This window comes from Corvus moneduloides, chromosome 4, assembly GCF_009650955.1.
Source record: "Corvus moneduloides isolate bCorMon1 chromosome 4, bCorMon1.pri, whole genome shotgun sequence".
NCBI lineage: Eukaryota > Metazoa > Chordata > Aves > Passeriformes > Corvidae > Corvus > Corvus moneduloides.
In genome coordinates, this window is record NC_045479.1 from 42,167,181 (window position 1) to 42,185,923 (window position 18,743).

General features: G+C 36.1%; 1 protein-coding gene across 5 annotated transcripts in view; it reads right to left on the reverse strand.

The window, feature by feature from the left end:
* The window catches only part of MON2 (MON2 homolog, regulator of endosome-to-Golgi trafficking), a 67,524-nt gene that overhangs the window by 26,879 nt on the left and 21,902 nt on the right, over positions 1 to 18,743 (reverse strand). For 3 of the 5 annotated variants that reach the window (XM_032106211.1, XM_032106209.1, XM_032106213.1), the window contains exons 7-23: positions 18,135 to 18,260; positions 17,190 to 17,384; positions 16,343 to 16,467; positions 15,817 to 15,956; positions 13,038 to 13,191; positions 10,306 to 10,535; positions 9,104 to 9,185; positions 8,211 to 8,392; positions 6,846 to 6,958; positions 5,643 to 5,747; positions 5,306 to 5,386; positions 5,149 to 5,222; positions 4,980 to 5,070; positions 3,651 to 3,752; positions 1,678 to 1,680; positions 1,373 to 1,483; positions 531 to 706 (exon numbers count right to left, since the gene is read on the reverse strand). In XM_032106211.1, coding sequence (XP_031962102.1) covers positions 531 to 706; positions 1,373 to 1,483; positions 1,678 to 1,680; positions 3,651 to 3,752; positions 4,980 to 5,070; positions 5,149 to 5,222; positions 5,306 to 5,386; positions 5,643 to 5,747; positions 6,846 to 6,958; positions 8,211 to 8,392; positions 9,104 to 9,185; positions 10,306 to 10,535; positions 13,038 to 13,191; positions 15,817 to 15,956; positions 16,343 to 16,467; positions 17,190 to 17,384; positions 18,135 to 18,260 — 2,090 coding nt within the window. The remainder of the gene's footprint in view (positions 1 to 530; positions 707 to 1,372; positions 1,484 to 1,677; positions 1,681 to 3,650; positions 3,753 to 4,979; positions 5,071 to 5,148; positions 5,223 to 5,305; positions 5,387 to 5,642; positions 5,748 to 6,845; positions 6,959 to 8,210; positions 8,393 to 9,103; positions 9,186 to 10,305; positions 10,536 to 13,037; positions 13,192 to 15,816; positions 15,957 to 16,342; positions 16,468 to 17,189; positions 17,385 to 18,134; positions 18,261 to 18,743) is intronic. The other 2 variants (XM_032106212.1, XM_032106210.1) reach the window with 1 other exon arrangement.

Consider the following 18,743-nt stretch of genomic DNA (forward strand, 5'->3'; position numbering starts at 1 on the left):
TCTGCTGGCAACAGAGTCAATTTTGTTAGTCAAGGGATTCACCCACAGCCAGTAAATAATCGTCCATCCTTCTGCTACAGCAACCATTTAGGTAGGAAGGCTTCAAGAAAAAGAGAGCAATCAGAAGATACACACTAGAGACTACTGGAAGATTTAAGAAGAAAAAGAAACAATAGATACTCTGAGCAACAGCTGATTCACACAGAATTATTGGCAAGCACCAGTGTGTCCACCAGATGGTCAAGATCAAATGAAATGGCGCACTGAGTACTCCTCAGTGTATACTGCATACTGGCCACAGGAGAACAGAGAGTGGAATAATATTCTGGTCTTTTGGAAGATTAATTCAGTAAAATAAAGTTGCTTCAGGAAGAATTAAAAAGTGTATTTTTGTTGAGTAAAGTTTTTCACAAGCCAAAAATTACAATGAAACTATGATTATTGAAGTGGCTATTAAAGTACAAAAATACAAGCAGAATTGTTTCTACTGTTATCTTACATGAGTTTAATGTTTTATTTCTACCACTTACCCCTGATCACTTTGGATTGCCCCCATGACTCCAAGCACCAATGGCCAACCAGGTCCTAAGCTGTCACCCTGACTCTGTAAAATCTGCAGCACACACTCCAACTGCTTGATCCTGATGTCAGGATGACTAATGTTTGACAGCTCCTTTAGTGGATTCAATAAAAGCAACTGCAGTCTCTAAAAGTAAACAGTAAAGCATATTAAGGATGCTAACATTTAACTGATTCTTAAGTATTTTTATGTGAAGAGAAAACATACAGTACAAATTAAAGATTCATTGAACTAATTCAGTAGTTCACTCACTAATGCTCAAATTCAGAACATAAAGGATCTCTGCAGAAAATCTACTTTCCTGGCTCCTGCTCTCCAGGTTCCTCAGGAAGTAGCTACAGATGCTGTTACAGTTGCATAAAAAGTGTCATGCAACTTTATGCTCACTCAACAGGGCTACACTCAGCTCCCTACTCAAGAGACCTTGGAAAAACTATCCAATGAGCCTCAATAAAAATATTAAAGTGTTTTATTTATCATTAATTGAACAGCTGTAATTTAGAAGGTTAGGCAACACATTTTTTACCTGCCATAGCATCACATATATACTTCTAAACATTCTGGTTTGCACTCTTAAGGGCGACCCATAATTTTTTCTAAGAAATGGACATAATATGCAAGCACCACTCGTTGTTAGGTATTTGAAAAATGAAGGAGGATACTTTATTAGAATGCATGTGGTGTTTCTCAATAGTTACATCTGAATGTTACAGCTATAGACCTTATAAACTCAAATAGTAAAGTTGCTTTATCAATGAAGGAGAAAAGCATCTGCTCTTAAACTTACTTTACCTGATTTTGAGATAATGGAGGATCATGTCTGAATGTCAGTCCTGCTTTAATGAGAGAAGTTAAAGCTTCTGCTCCCCATTCTCTCATTCTGGAGTTGGGATGCTGACAGACCTGAAAACAAAGCAATGTTTTGTTTAAAGTCACTTTTATTTAACCAAGATTTCAACATATCTAAGATATTAAAAATTGGTATTGTAATTATATTAGAATGTACATACAGTAGTCTAAGAATAATACAACAGAACTCTAATGATAAAATTTGGTTTCATAATAAAAAAAGAAATTTATCATTTGGATAGACATACCTTCTGAATAAGGAAGCAATAGGAAGCAGTGAAAGACACAGAAGGAAACATAATGAAAGTTACATATATAATTCAAGTCAATAAATTTTCCAAAATTAATAAACTAACTGCTAATTCTGAAAATGATTGATTAAAAAGCACCAAACAACCCTTCAATAAATGCCTGAGTCTCTCAGGTTTAACTTAACCTAAAGCTACTACAAAACTGGAAGTTTCTCATACTGCTTAATGTAATCAAGTGAGGAACATGACAGTAGCCAGAAAGTGTCTTCTACACTCTCCAAGACAAAAAGTAACTACATATTGAAAGTAAAATAAGCCTTACACTCCATTATTTTTAAAACTTGACAAAGCAATAGGGAGCATCTTTAAACTTGAGTTTCAAATGCATACCTTCACTTCTCTTTGTCTCTAAATTCTCTAAGCTTAACAACTTTTGCTAATTGCTTTTCTTTAGAATATAAAAATTACAAACATTGTGCATATTCATTTCATAGATAGCTAGTATGAACTGTGCTGTACACATTCCCCTCAAACTAATATGGGAAGTGTACAGTTTCATTGACCTCTACACAGTTATTCCCACCCACCCTTCCAGCCCTAGCTCTGATGGCGTGAGAACCCAGAGTCAAGTCCAAGGCAGGATCATAAGGCTTTTACTGGTGGACCTTTCTCTTATCAACCACTAGCCAAACTGAAAAGGAGGACAATGTAGAAGAGCTAGCTTAATTTTTAAAAATGCAGACAGTAAATAGCCACTCTCCTGATTTACTTACATTTTTAAAACTTTATATAAAATAAAGAATTTTAAGTACTTCATGCTCTGATTCTGTCCAGATAACCAGTTCCAGAACCAGGGAACGAGTTATTTCCACAGGCTGTTTTTAATTGAATTATAGCTGATGTTTCCTCCTTCCTTATTGTACCTCAGCAACTTAGGTTTAAAAGGAAATAAGGCAGTACTTTGAAAGAAAATGAAAGACTCTGTATTTCCTACAAAACAGTGGCATATTATCTGCAATGCCCAGGTAACAGACTGAAACAGACTGCTCCCTAGATATCTCAAGATGTGGATGGTGAACCTTATTGTCTTGTAGGGCAAAAAAATAGACAAGAGAAAGAGATGCCTGTACTTTACGACTTTAAACCCAGAAGTATCCAAATTTTTTCTCCTAGATAAAGCAATATGTGGCTTCTATAAATAGAGATGGCCAACCCTTGATATTAGTTGAAATAATGCACTGGTGCTAAGGAAGTGTCTGATACATTCTGAAATATGAGGAAGAAAAGCCTTTTCCTTTACCCACTCTTAAACCCTGCTCTTACATTTTACTCTCCTATATACTTGTGTAGAGAATTAAAACTACAATTACATTCAATCACCTGTTTTTAGTTTTCAATTCAAAACATATGATTTTTTCCTTGATGAAGTATATTTTTTGCGTTGAAGTTACAATACTAAAGCAATTGAAATAGGATTATGACATATTTTTATATTTGAACAGTATTCTCTTAAAGAAAGCATTCAAATGTTAGCTTAAATATTTAAAAAAAAAAAAAATTCAACTCTTTCTCAGTTAATCTCTTGGCTTCAATCTATCTCAGAATCTTCCTAAATATTTGTACTGGGTGAAACAGTAAAACGTGCTTGTGCTACCTTAATTACAACAATTATATGAAGTACAATTACTTGATCTTTTTAAACATTGCTGTGTCAAAAACATATAAAGACTGATGGCACCATAAAGACAAAGTCAGCAAGAGATATTAAAACACTGTAACCTAAATATTAAATTCACTTTTAAATTCAAATCATAATGCATTCGAGTTGCAAAAATAAAGCACCTAAACCAAAAATATATAATTACAACTTAGAATTTTTTATTTTAAATTAAACGTTGAAAACGTATTTCCACAAGATCTTCATTAAAACAGACCAAATTCTAGTACAAGTGATAAAAGCCATTAGTTACCTCCAGAAGATGACCGGTCAGAGGTCTCCAAAGAATCTCAATCCTGCGCATGTTAACTAGTCCCGTTTCCAGTAATTTAGCAACAGCAAAAAGTGATGGTTCCTTAATAAAATAGAATTTGAAGGCATGACTTTGAGGTAACTGAGGCAAGGCGAGAGCATTTTGCTAGGGGATAATTTCTAAATTAAGGTGCAGCTCGTCCCACAGGCCGCGAAGGCTGGGACGCTCCCGCAGCAAGCGCAGTGCCGCAGGAGAAGCCACACAGGGGCAGCAGCCTGACAGAAACCGGAGCACTGACGGTCCTGGCAAAACTCGCGTTTGCACAGTCCTCCCTCCAACCAGCGTTATAACGTGTTTAACTAGCAGAACAGCCTTTTCCCCCATTGCAACTTTTCAAGTTAAAATTATATGTGAACAAACAATCTGGAATATTTCATTTCATAATACCCTAATTCTTCATCTTTCATTTGCTTCATAAATGCTCTGGAGGAATATGATAAATTTCTTATTCATCAAACACATATTCAAATATTTCTGGTAAGCTTCTTTCAATTTCACGTTTTTTTTAAATCAACATATAGTCAAAATGACTGTTGCACTGAAATTACTCTGTCTTCCCATTTCTGCTGATTTCTTTTTCTAATTTTCAACTGATTTTAAACACAAACTTTGTTTTTTTTAGTTCACTATCTGTTGCTGTAATAGTAAAATATTGTAAAATGTGTTTTCTGCCTTCGTTATCTGTAGTGTAACAGATTAAGGACAAACTTTCAGAAACTCTCCTCTGGGATTAATTATTACTAGAAGAATATATATTCAATCTTACCCAATCACAGGGTTTTTAACCTTTCTGGGCTAAAGGTTGTTTACTGAAGCTAACATTAATATTATGGTTTTCCCAAGTAAATATGACTTATCAGGTTTTTTAATATCTAATTTTCAGGCTTTCTCTGAAGTATATTGTATGAGAAAATTGAAATGAAAATGAGCATCTCACAGAACATACTGTGCTACTCAGCATCCCTAACCTCTGAAATTATAAGGGTTTTTAAAAGTTTCATCCACCCACAATCTTATTAATGGAAACACATGACATTCCTTAATTAACAAAAAGCACAGGAACACAATGAGGATGTTCAGAGAATTTAGTAGCTGTATGAACCATTGAAAACAAGACATTCTCTGGCTCACAATTAATTTTTTAATCTAGAGCATCAAAGGTATTACTGTTTTTAGTATTAGAAATAGTTATCTTAAAGAATAAATGTACAAGTCTTCTGCCTGTTTCACAAAAACATCTAAAAAGAAAATAAACAAGTCTTTTTATACCTTATTGTTTCCATAGGCCATATCCATGGCTTCCAGAGACAAGGAGCAAAGGGCATTTATTAGGTGATGTAAAGACACATCGTCAAGGTACCTGAAAAATAACTGCTATCAAAACACTGTTGAGTTTGATATACAGACATTATTTTACTTATAAGATAAGGTTTCTTACTGTGAGTTTTCAAAAAGCTTTGAAATCATGCTGGATATAGATGGCAGATCAGTCATAACTGCTGTAGTCAGAACCTTGAAAAAAAGACAGAAATATGTCTTACAGATTGCAATAGAAAATACTGCATAATCATTAAGTGAAAAACAATCACGCTTACTGTGCTGGGCCCTTCCACAGCTCTTCCAGGTTTTAATGCACCCCCAACACTAGGCTTCAGTCCCAGAATCCACACAAGATGCTGAAAAATACAAAAGGATCATTTTCAGCAGAAAAACCTTTTCAGGCAGAGAAGAAATTAGCATTATACTGAAGCTAGCCACCAACCTTCCAGCCAAACAGAACTCAAGAGAAACGCTACAGTACTTATTCAAGGCAATTCACAGTACACCATGAGAAGAATCAAAGCTGCTTCTATTGCTCACTGAGCAACTGAAAACCCAATCACAGCAAAACACCAATGCATAACAGCAAGGCATAAATATTTCCTGTGATACCTGAAGAGTAGCCAGGACAAGTTGCCACGATGTACCAAGAACAGCTCCATGGAAGTGAGCTAAGTTGAGTAATGTCCTCATACACTGGATATTTTTTGATGTCAACTATGAAAAAAAAAAACAACAACAACCAAATAGCCACACAATTTTTATCATTCCACAATGATAGTGTTTCTAGCAAACTTCCAATTTTTACTGAAGTGCTTCAAGATTGCACTTTGTTTGCACTAGTGAAATATATTTTTTTAGAGAAGTAGTTCAGTATCTCTCCTCCTTCTCTCAGTCTTATCTTGGTGGGGCTGTAGATGAGTACTTGAGTGCTGCATCCAGCTCTGAGGTCCCCAACACAGGAAGGACATTGATCTGTTGGAGGGCCACCAGGATGTTTAGAGGGGTGGAACACCCCTCCTATAAGGAAAGGCTGAGAGAATTGGGATTGTTCAGCCTGGAAAAGAAAAGGCATAGGGATGACTGAATTGCAGCCTTCCAGTACCTGAAGGGAACTTCAAGGACGAATGGGGCAAGACTATTTACAAGAGCACGTAGTGACAAGACAAGAAGGAATGGGTTCAAACTGAAAGAAAATAGGTTTTGGTATTAGGAAAGAATTCTTTACTGTGAGGCTGGTGAGGCACTGGAACAGGTTGCCCAGGGAAGTTGTAGATGCCCCATCCCTGGGAATGTTCAAGGCCAGGCTGGATGGGGCTCTGAGCAAGCCAGTCTAGTGGAAGGTGTGCCTGCACATCACCAGGGGTTTGGAACTAGATGATCTTTAAGGTCCCTTTTCCAACCCAAACCATTCTATGATTCTATGATTTGATCACTGCCCTCTCCTCTCAGTTTCACATTATTATCAAAAACGCAAGTTCAAGTACTCCAGCTTAATTGCATTATCTCCACAAAATCAGTTTATCTTAAGTGAACCTTCACACACAGGCACATAACACAGATGAGATCTAGAGTTTTCCAAATGGAATGGATGGGAACTTCTGAGCTAAAAGTCAGAAAAAAACAAGACTAAGACTTCTTTGCTATTAGAGAACTTTACTGTCCGGTGCTGTTCCAAATTAAAACCTTAGGACAATTAGTTAAGATGGCCATTATTTGTAAGAATGCTGTTTATCTGTAGCCTGTTTTTGAGACACATTAAGATGCAGGAAGAAGTAGTTAAGCGAAGTAAGATCACTTACAAACTGTACTTACCATAACTGTTCCCTGTGGCTGAAGAGCTAAGGGTTGCCCCACTGCTACAACCTGCTGGTGAGACTCGCTTGAAGGACTAATCATTTGAACATTCTGTCCCTGAATGGAATATGCTGGAGGAAAATTGAAAAGAAAAAAAAAAAAAAAAAAAAATCTAAATTTAAAATCCAGTATTTACTTGTAGTAAGAACCATCTTCTGGCAAATACACTCTAGAGAATTTTTTTTACAGTATTAGCTTTAACGTACCCCACTTTGAGACCTTTAGTCATATTTAGATTACTATGCCATTGCCCTAGAGAGTTAAAGATCCAGCAATTCCTCTATTAGGTATTGCTTGCAATACATTCATATATTTTATGTCAAGACTGAAATATTTATGCTTAAGATCTGAGCACAAAACTGTCTCAACTCAGATTTTGGTAGTAATTGTGTGTAAATGGTATCACTGTGTGCTACCATTGTAGTAGTGCACTCAGAAAATGAAGGTGTCATCAATGCTGTATCATGATATTTTTCCAATATGAGACTTCAGGACACCAATTTTATAACTCACTTGTAAAAAGAAGAGCAACTGATATAAAATAACTGAGGTTCCCTGCTTTGTTTCTATAGATATTTGTGTAGCTCAGTCGTGCACACTCCTTCACAGACTTACAATCTAATAATACACTTAGCTGGTACACTGGACTGAATTAAGGGTGCTGGTCCTTGTTCCCAGAGTAAGATATTTTTGTTTTATATTAGGAGATCTAATGTTAGATTCATCTGTCTATTTTTCAGGTAGTTGCCTTTCTTAGTAAGTAGCAATTCACTTTCAAAGTTAGAAACAGAGTACATCCTCAACTGGCAAATACTATGAATTACAACATTCTCTCAAGATGTGGGACACATCAATTCAGCTTTTTGTAGGCTGAATAGAGCCCAGAACTTAGATCTTCTACTTAAGCAGTAAGTATTACCATCACTAGACAATTGTGGAAAAGACTGTAGTACATCACAAATGCAGGATGTTCTAGCCAAAGCTTTAGAATCCAAGTTGCCCAGAGACCTTTTCAGATTTTGAATGCCTTAATTACACATCCTAACAGATCTTTACAATGGTAGACAGATCTCCTTAGAATTTGAATTTCTGACATATGCTAAGCATTCAGGAAGTTTTAGGTTGATCAGAATGATACTCAGCAAATGCTGCAAGACTAACCAGTTCTGGAAAGCAGGTGATGTAGGTGCTGTCTGAGGATTCTAACTTACTTTAATATAGCCAAATACTACAGCTGCATGTCTTTGGAATCACATCCTGAAAAAATTTGTGTTTAGAGGATGATACAAAAAAAACACAATTAAGAAAAATTTATATATTTACATTTGCTGGACAGAGCTGCAGTTGTGCTGTTTAATACAGTAAGGGCATAGTGAGGAGGCAAGGATCCTTTGCAAATGGCAGTGATAAAGGCATCTCTTGATGTTACAAGACCCAGTCTTCCACAAAGTGCAGCCATGGTCAATTCTGCTTTTAGAATATTTTCAGTGGCAGCTTCATCAGTGCTGAAAGAGTACACATTGTTCAGCAAGAATTAATACAGAGCACAGAAGCAGGCAGCTAACCAAAACTGGAAGCCATGAGAATGTATACTTTAAACCCATTAACACTATAAATATTGAAGAACAAGAATAACCAATCAACAAAATTCTTCAGAACTACAAACTACAACTACTTCCTACAAAATTGGACTTTACTTCTCAGTGACTTGGTAAATGAGACTATGAGAAGATATTTAAAATTAATTTCAGGAAATGGTGTTTGATAACAAAAGGCTCTTTGAAGGAGACAGTTAATTTACCACGGTCATTATATAGTAAAAAGCTTTCCCACTTTAAAGATTAGATAGTACTAACAAGTACCAAGACATTACTTAGTCTCTTATCTGCAGTAATCAGGACATGGAATCACTTCAATATGTTGAAACACGCAGGCAAAGTAAAAAGAAATAAAGATAATTTAAATCGTTTCAATGCAACACTTTGAAAATGCAATTAATTGTTCTATACTGAAATACATTAAAGGTTGATGATGTTGGACTTCTGGAGACTTCTGTGTCATTTACTCATTCAGTCTAAGCCACAAACCTGACTGCTCAGATGCCATGAACAGCACTTACACTGACAATTGTCAATTCAACTGGTATCAAAAGCCAGTTTGAAATATAGCTTGGAATATCAACTTAGAAAAATCAAGAGACATGAAAGACCAGATACCTTGCATCAAGTAGGAGGGATAGAGCAGCCAGAAGACCACACCAACAAGCGTTCACCATCTCTTCCCAGACAGCTCTGCTAACTTAAAAGAAATATATAAACTTTTTTATAGCAGAAACACAGTAGTATCACAAACAAAATGCTTGCTACTGCATCTTTTAAAGTGTGTTTTTGTATTTATGTTTACACAGCCAGATATACGTGCATAAAGAAACACACTCACACCAGTATTATTTAAACAGCTTGCATTATAAAGTAACATTTTCTGAGGTAAAAAAAAGTCACTAGTACAATGCTTTTTCTAAATAGCGCCAAAAAACCCACCAAAATCCATCTTACCGTGGTGTATATATGGCCATTTTTCATCTTCGTCTATAAAAATAAACATTCAGAAATGCAAAAACGTGGGACAAGAAACTCACTGAAATTTTGCAGTGAAGTAAAAAATACTCTCCCGTGGTATCTATAATTCTCCATAACTTTTTTGTTTCTGTAATTTAATAATTACAGATTTAATTACAATTCTGTAATTAATTCTAGCAAACGGCCCAGCCCATTTGCACGCCTCCCTTTCTCCACCGGGCCATGCCAAGCCCCTGGGTGGAGCCAGCGCTCCACAGCACCACGGAGAGCTCCCGGTTCCCAAGGCAGCGCCCAGGGCAAAGCCCTCTGCTTCCCCCTCCTCTCCTTTCGGCAGTCCCGGTGCCTCGGCTCAAACTTCAGCTGCAGAGTCTTGGCTTCCTGAGGCACGAGCCCGACTCACTGTTCAAACACAAGTCTTTCTGTACATACACACCGCTATACAGACTCGTCGTATGTTCCACAAAGAGAATCCTCAGTTCACATCAGTTCTGCTTTTAAAGAAGTCCTCTATATACTGCAATTTTACTTAAAATCTCTCCATTAAAACATTCTTTTTATCTTGTTACTAGAAATAGATTTTTCTTTAATGTGGTCATAACTCCATTTTTGTCAGTCAGATTGTCTCTTGTGACCTTAGATCTCAGTGTTAAGCCAAAAGCAGAACATCAAGTCAAGTATTTTTTTAATGGAACTGCTGTTCCATTAAAAAAAACCCCAACACTTCATTGAAAGTTTTTATATATAAATAAGAATCAATAAATTTAAGCAAAAAAGCATGAAATTTTAAAATCTGCTTTCTATAAAATTGTATTTCATATAGCGTTTGCATTTTCAGATACCTAGTTCTTTCTCTGATTGGTCAGAAACAGACTGCAATTCTTGCTCTGAAGACTGTGCTGGTAACGAGGTTGCCTCTGTTGTGGTTTGAATGACGGTTTCTGCCTCTCCCAACTCTCCTTCAATCATGGTAGTGATACCACGGACAAGATCCAGCAAACAGTGAAATGCCACTGACATTGCATAGCCTTCAGGGATTGTAGGTGGCTCTACTTTGTCCAGCATTTCCAAACTAAAAAATTGAAAACATCACAAGTGTGTAGCAATACCACTGTTTTTAAAAACAATAATAAGATTCCAAATGAATGTTAAGTACAAACAGACCCCAAATACAATCCTTCAATATTTATTGCAACTCAAGAAAAACACCTTTAAGTCATTAAGTAAAAGAGTAAATGAGTCACTAAATAAGACAGTAACCAAAAGGGTACAAACCCTGAGTACAGACCTGCAAAAAATATTTTTAAAAATTAACACATTTAAGCTAGCACCATGAATAATTCTACTTGCATTATTATTTTACTTAGAGCCACTGCAACAGAACTTATTCAGAATACAAGTACCTAGGAACAAGAGAGGAAATACATCTGAAAGTCGTGACAGTGTGAACATAGTTATAACAAACTGAGAACAAGTCAGACATTCTATTATCATTATCTTTGAGTCCACATGACTAGAAAAGCCTGTACATAGCTAGATATCACATGGCCAAATATTCATCACCTACATGCATAGGTAAACAATGGAAGTTATTTGTACAAAGAAAATATGTCTACATGATTCGCTGCTGAAAAGCATGCAACGAAAACATCACTATGCTGGAACAGCAGGCCCATTGCCACTTTTCTCCATCTTTTACCTTAAAAGCACATAAAGAACTGCTGAGTTACAAATCCAACAGAAATTGTAGCTGACACAGCAACAGCATCTATACAAGTAAAGACAGTCTGTTGCAAAAACTACCTGCTACCATAACAATCATTATTTATCATTTTTTACTCTACAAACTACTCTTAAAAAAGCTACATATTCCAGCTAAAATATATCAAAGACACGTTTATACTGTAGTGTCACCACTCTCATCTGCACAAATTTTTCCTTCTCCCAAACATGCCACACTTCAGTTATTACCTCTAATTTCCTGAAGACAGCTGCCTCAGATGTCTGGGGGCACAGGAACTACAGCTAAATCAAATGGTCAGTATTTCACCCCCTGTATACAAGTAAGTGTGAATATATATATATATAGGTCTAATTAAAATTATTAATGGGTTTTATAGTTACAATATATTTGTGAGGTAGAGGTCATGTTGTCTTATTTTCGAAGACAGGAAACGCTAACTACTGAATAAATCATATGAGTTCTTAGTGTTACATGGCAATGGCCGTGAAAAGTCTTGAATAGTTTGTCTATTCTTCTTAAAACACTTAGTTCCTTATGTAAAGGGGAAGACAAGGCATAGTGGTCTGGAGAAGCTTGTATAAAAGTATGAGATGTGGCCATTGTATGAAAATCTAATTGCAGCAGAAGAGAATAATGTGACCCATTACAGCAAGTCATCTCCTTACATACAGACACTACAGAAAAAAATACAAGATAGGAGAAAAAAACTGGTGTGAAATGCTTGTGACAACTCTGGTACGTTATACAAAAGAAAAAATGCAAAAACTATGCAGAGAAAATCATAGAGTCACTTGAGGTATCCAAAGGTAAAACATAAGCAAGTTTAGAGCAGGACAGGAGACTATGATGGTGGCTGCAAGGGTCTTGAGCCAGTTAAGAATAGAAAGTAAGAAAAAAGAAAAGGAAGAAAAGTAGAGGTTGTAGTAGCTGACCACATTAAAAATTTGCATTCCCCAAGAACAGACAGGTAAACTAAAAAAACATTCATGTCCACTTCTGGAACAAAAAGTCAACACATACACATAAACTATTGAAATCTGAGGATGATTTTTTTTTCTTTTGCATCTCAAAGGCAGATAAAGGAGTTCCTACTCTAAAAATATTGAGATCCAGGCAGATTTCACTGAATTTTAGTATGCCACAATTTTATGGTGGTACAAATAACTACAGGTGTGGAACAGCTTGTCCCTCAATGGTCATGACTGATATGAAAAAACTGCACTATTTAAAAAGTAACATAGTATTCACAGCTTTAAATTGAGAACACTGTCTCCATTGTACAAAGTCATGACAAAATAACTGGCCATTCTAAGGAGCATTCACAATCTAGCCTTGGTATATATGTCAATATATTGTTCGAAAAGACAACCAGACCAGTATCTACTGCAATATCCTGCTCAATAAAAACTCTAAATACAGTAATGCTGGTGTGAGAAAGCTATTTTTCATTCCCACTGATGTCCTATTTGCTTAATGCCCTGCATGTCTGCCATTACAAAATGCAGCAACAGGTATTCCAAAATTGTTTTATACCACAGGAGGCCTAAAACTGAAGAGTTAATACAGATAGTATGGTAGGAAAACAAAATCCAACTGATGCTAAAACCATAGGGGACATTCCAGTCAGAATCCAGGCCATTCAGAAAAAAAAAAAAAGACCAGAACATCTCATGGTACCAACAAAGAAAATTCTTAATATACTTCAATGCCAGTGAAACCAAGACCTCAATATCCACTAGTAAAAAAAAAAAACAAAACCAAACCTTAAATCACTGAATTGAAAATAAAAATACTTGTTACAAACATTTTCAAAAAGATAGAGGTACTCACTATGTAGCTTTAGCACTGCCTTGTACTGTTACATTCAGGATGGGTATCCAAGTGCCTCTGTACTCAAAGGCAGGTAATAGAGTTGCACCTCCGCCCATTCCAAGCACTCCTGGGTTAGTTTGTGCTGAGCCAGTATTCCCTGATGCACTGCTTCCTGTTCAGAAAAACAATGTGATAAAATCAACCAGTCTCATATTTGTGATCAGCAAACATCCTTTTTCTACATTTAATTTTTGAGACACCAGGATTAATCTGAAGACACCCAGTTCAATAACAAAAACCAACAACACAAAAAACTATTTCTGAGCTCCCTCTGGCGTCTAAAACATAATCTTATGTGCAGTTCCATGATGTCAAGTGCCTGATTTCCAGTCAGAATGTAATGTTTCTGTGAAAGGTAGAGAAACATTCGTAACATTCTGTGAATGAATGAAACTTATAGAGTCTTGATGAAACAGTGTATGTTTTATTGAAGAGTCAGACAGACACTTGAAAGTTAAGGATTATTTATGTAGTTGCATCTAGAACTCAGTAGTTAGAAAGTTTAATTATTCCAACAACAAACTTTCAAGACTTCAGAAATGCAAAAACTGCAAGAAGAGAACTGAGAATGGCAACATTTGAATCTGTTCCATGCCATGGTAGAATAAAACAAACCTCAACAGGGAAGAGCTGACAATGTGCCAACCAACAGCTAGGAAGGCACAAATTTTGGTTCCAACTGAGGAAGCAAAAAAAAGCAGCTAAAAGAACAAGGAATTCTGTATATATACACTTTCTTCATAGAGAAGGACATCTATACTTATTAAGAATAGTCCCACAAGTTCAGATTCTTTCTGAAGAGACAATGGGGGGGAGAGAGCAGAGTCCCCAGGAAGGCGACTCACAGTGTAACTGCCATTTTGGTGTGCTTGCTTTTAATATGTGGAGAGTAAACTACTAATTTAGACAATAAACTACTAATTTAGGCAATGTGAATATGCAGAAGCTTACGCATACACTTCAACACAGTAACACTTAACAGACTGAAACAAAAAAAATCATGCTGCTAAACACAAATGGTTAACCAAACACTGTCACTAACACACACTGGTGTCATTTTCTATGATCCCACTGTGCAGTCAGACATATATAACTATTTTTGTATTAATCTAGCTCATTAAAGTGAGTGGTAAACATTGCCCAGTATACTAAGAGTGACACAGAACTTCAGTAGATGCAGCTTTCAACTTCTATGAAACAGGCAGCTTGTTGCAAGACTGAGGCTCAAAAATCAGGTTTATAAGGAGTGCAAATGTCCAAAGCCAGGTTGAATAAGGCTTCTGGTCTACTGGAACGTGTCCCTGCCCATGGCCAGGGGGCTGGAACTAGATCATCTAGGTCATCATTGAAGGTTTCTTCCAACACAAACAATTCTATGATTCCAAAAGACAGCCTGCTATGAGAGGATTGCTGTTATTATCAGAAGACTCTGTTTGAAACTTACATTGCATTGATCTGCTCTTTGCCTGTCAAATATGGCCATAGGAGTAAAAAAGGTAGAAAGATACACGCATGAGAAAGTGACATGAGAAACACTGAGGCAGAAAGAAGAAGTGAAAAGGAAAATAGAAAACAAACTGAAATAATAACCCAGAGAAATAGCAACAGCACTAGAGGTATGACCCTATTGCGGTGCTGCTTCACATGAGGCAAAATTTACATTTCCAGAATGAGTATTATAGAATGGCTTCTCATATGCGCATGTTACGTGATGAAAAGTGCTCTTCTGATTTACTTTGAGATAATGAAGCTAACCTAGAAATAATACTAATAGAAGTGTACTATCAGTTGCTGTTCAGACAGCTACTACAGAACAATAGACACTAACACAAATTTCCTCATGCTATCACTTCCAAGTCCAGCATGGGATTCCAATTTCATGAGTGAACACTGAAAGCAGTGAGTCTAAACCTAAACTTTTCAATGTTTCTTAATTTAATAGCAGATATGATAGACAATAATTACACTTGTTATTTGGCTCTTATCTCTTGAAAGAAGGCATACCAAGACACACCCTCACAAATTATTTTTATGTTGTTTGTTGCTGAGGGCTCTGCTTCCAGAACTACAGAAAGAAGCAGAGAGCTTTAACTTGGACATAAACACCTGCAAAGGCATTAACAGGATGATAATTTCTTCTTATTAAAATACAAATACATAGTGAAATGTCAAAATCCTGGTTGCAAAGAAAAGACAATCAAGTTAATTTCAGTAAGTGTCTGTTTTCAGCTTACAAAAAAGACAGAGACCATTTGTAAAATACACATCTTTCATTCTACCTCTTGGCTCCCTCAGTCCAGTTTTGGCCTTGAACATTCAGAAGAATTAGTGATTGCCCCCCACAAACACACACTGTCTTACTACTTAAATTACGCACTGCCATAAATGACATCCCCGCACAAGGAGACAAATCAGACACATTTTTATAGTCAGAAATTAGAAATAACTCCATCAGAATTTCCCTCTGAAAAGTTGTGAAACAAAGAGCTGGGTCACTGCAGAAACAGGAATCAAGGCAGGAACACTGCTCTGCTGACTGGGATCTACACCTTCCCCACAATACAGGTAGGTAAAACCCCCTGTTGTACCAGAGCTGAGAACACCAGTTTGTCTCAAGCTAGCTTATGACCAAAATAAACACAGAAGTACAAAGCTGTACCAGAGCTGAATCAAAACATAATTCATTATTACAAGAAAACAACGGCAAAATAAAATAATAATAAGGACAAGGCTTTACCAGTTTGATTTGGTGTTGCTGATGTGTTCCCCGTGCTTGGTACAAGAAATAGAGACTGGATAAAGGACCCCAGTGCATTCACAATATCACGGAAAACTTTAGTGGAATGTTGCTTCATATCATATGACTGACAAAAAGACCTGGTAAGTATTTTATAAAACAGAAAGTATTTGACAAACTGGAGACTAAAAGAATATTTTAACAGCAACTTCCCCCCCCACGCACACTCCAAACTGTAGACTAAAAGCACATTTTAATGGCAAATATTTAGGTAAACAATAGTATTTAATTTTAGGTAAATGCTCCTTTGACACTGCTAACACATAGACATACTCAAATAACTATAATTCAGCCCTTCCTGGATAATAAGCATTGCCTAATGCATTATGCAAAATTATTGTGATGAGCTTATTGCATTTAAGTTTCTACATATTTGCAATGTTTTAGGAAGCATTTTCCATTAGAGAAAAATAATAAAAATATATCTTAAACTTTATGTAAAAGCAAAACTCAATATATTTAATACCTTAATAGCTGAGGCTGCACACAAAGCCTGTGAATAGATTCTACTGCAACAGCTCGTAGCCACTGTGGTTTGTCTGCATCCAGAAACTTAACCAGCAATGACAGAAAGATTTCACATTCTGTTACCTAAAACATATAGTTTACAATAATTAGCAAAAAGAAAAAGCCTCCTACAAAATATTTTCTCAAAAAATCTTTCATCTCAGGAATCCTATCACAGCAAGATTTGTACAGAATCTAAAAAAAACCCCTTGAATGAGTATTTACTCAGAATTACATAAAAACATAACTAATAATAATAATAATATTTTTGACAAGCTAAAACCACATATGCAGTTGTACTGAAGGAGTTAAATTCCTCACAGACATTGCAATAAAGGTCATACATTTGCTACAGTAAACAAATTAAACTGTAAGAGAAGTATTTTTTTTAGGAAATACCCCAAACTCAGGACATAACAGATGTGTTTTTTACCCACATTCTGTCAACAGCTTTAGCAACTCAAGTCAAAAGCCTCTTAGAAAGTATTAACAAGGCACAGTAATCATCATTATCTAAAATCAGGCAAACAACAGAAGATCAAAAGGTTCCCAAAACCTGAAAGGCAGTTAAATAAAGACAACAGCTAATCTATTATGAAATTCATACAAGTCCATGACTAACAAAATCATACATTTAGAATACATGTAAGCACAAATCCACTTAAGAGAAAAAGCATATTTAGCCTTCTCTTCCCTCAGTAGACATCAACAGTTCCCAAGAACTAATCAATTCTACTACTGATCACAGCACTGGCATACACATAGAAAAACAAAACTGCATAAAGAAGATTTGAGCACATTCTTACCAGCAAACTGTAAAACTGTTTAATCAAAACAGAAACTACTCGCAGCAAACGCATACAGATGGGAAAGTATGGTTTTTCCACTGGTGCTGGGGAAGAAGAGGTGGTGGAACCTTGCCTGAATTTGATATTTGGGGAGAAGAGCTTTATAACAAGAGGGCATACCCTTTCTTTAAGAAGAAAACTGAATTCCTGATGCTGAAAAAGAAAACAGAAAAAGTTATATGCTGATAGTCCTTAATTGCTACCAGTAGCTCTGATAATGCATCTTATTTACATTTGTAGTTATGATCAAGCAGTCTGAATGTAAATCTTGGTATAAATTAAAATCAGGAAATGAAAAGGCAGAACTGCAGACACCATTATAAAGCTATCAAAAAGTGTGAAATTACAATGGTCAGGTTCATGCCATGCACTCCTCTTCTAGTATTTCCAAGTTGAAATAGGCTGCTAATACAACACTTATATATTTATGAATTTTTTAAATTTACCTACTGTCAGCTAAAACACATTACTGCAGGATTACAGTGCATTTATATGCAGTAGATACATGCAATTCACAGTCATGATTCTTACTTTACAAGTGGGGTGAGGTTAATGTTTTTGTAGAAATAACAATTCCACAAATTTAGTTACAGAGCTGTCATAAATCAGGCAAGATAAGAAAATACATCTCTGGAGGAGATATAAACAGCAAAACCGAAAGTGGAACAAACTAAAACATGCTCTACAAAATGTATAAACATAAATAAAGTGTTTGGGAATAGAAAAACATGGTCAAAAATCACAGGGAACTTTTCTATTAAACTGCCCCCCCTGAATACATAAAAGCTACAAGTCTTTCAGGAAAACAGTATTTGTGTTAAATTAAAGAGGATTTAATGAAGTGCAGATTTTACTACCTATGTGAACAGAAGTCTTACTGTTTTCCATCCAAGAACTACTCACTTGTAAAAACACTTGTGGAAAGTCATTGAGGACTGACTCAAGAAGTTCAAGGCCAAATGTCCGTGTCATTTCTGTCATACCCACGAGCCAGTAGGGAGCATCAGCATTAACTAACTGACAAAGATCCTTGGAAAGAAACATAGTAATATTTACATTCTCTGTACCAAGAAAGTTTCCAGAGTTTATAATGAAATCTACATGCGCTCCTCTTTTGTGACTTACTACGTAACTTTCCCTTAAATGCTTTTTTTACGTAAGTTATAAAGCACCGAAAACTTTTAAAAGAAATTTTAAACTTTGCTGCTATCCTTGTAGCATGTGTGTTCATTCCCGCCCTCAGAAATCTCTCAAGATCAGTAAATTTGCTAAGTCAAGAAGATTTTTACTGGTGTCATGAATACAACTACACCTTTTCACTACATACTTGTCTTTTATGTCCAACACCAAGCACAAGAAACAGGACTGAACTGCAGTTGTAGTGCTTTGCTATGTTTTGGGTCTGGATGAAATGGAGTTTATTTTCCCCATAGCAGCCCTCAAAGTGCTGAGCTTTGCATTGGTAGCTAGAAAGGTGCTAATAACACACCAGTGTTTTGACTGCATCTGAGT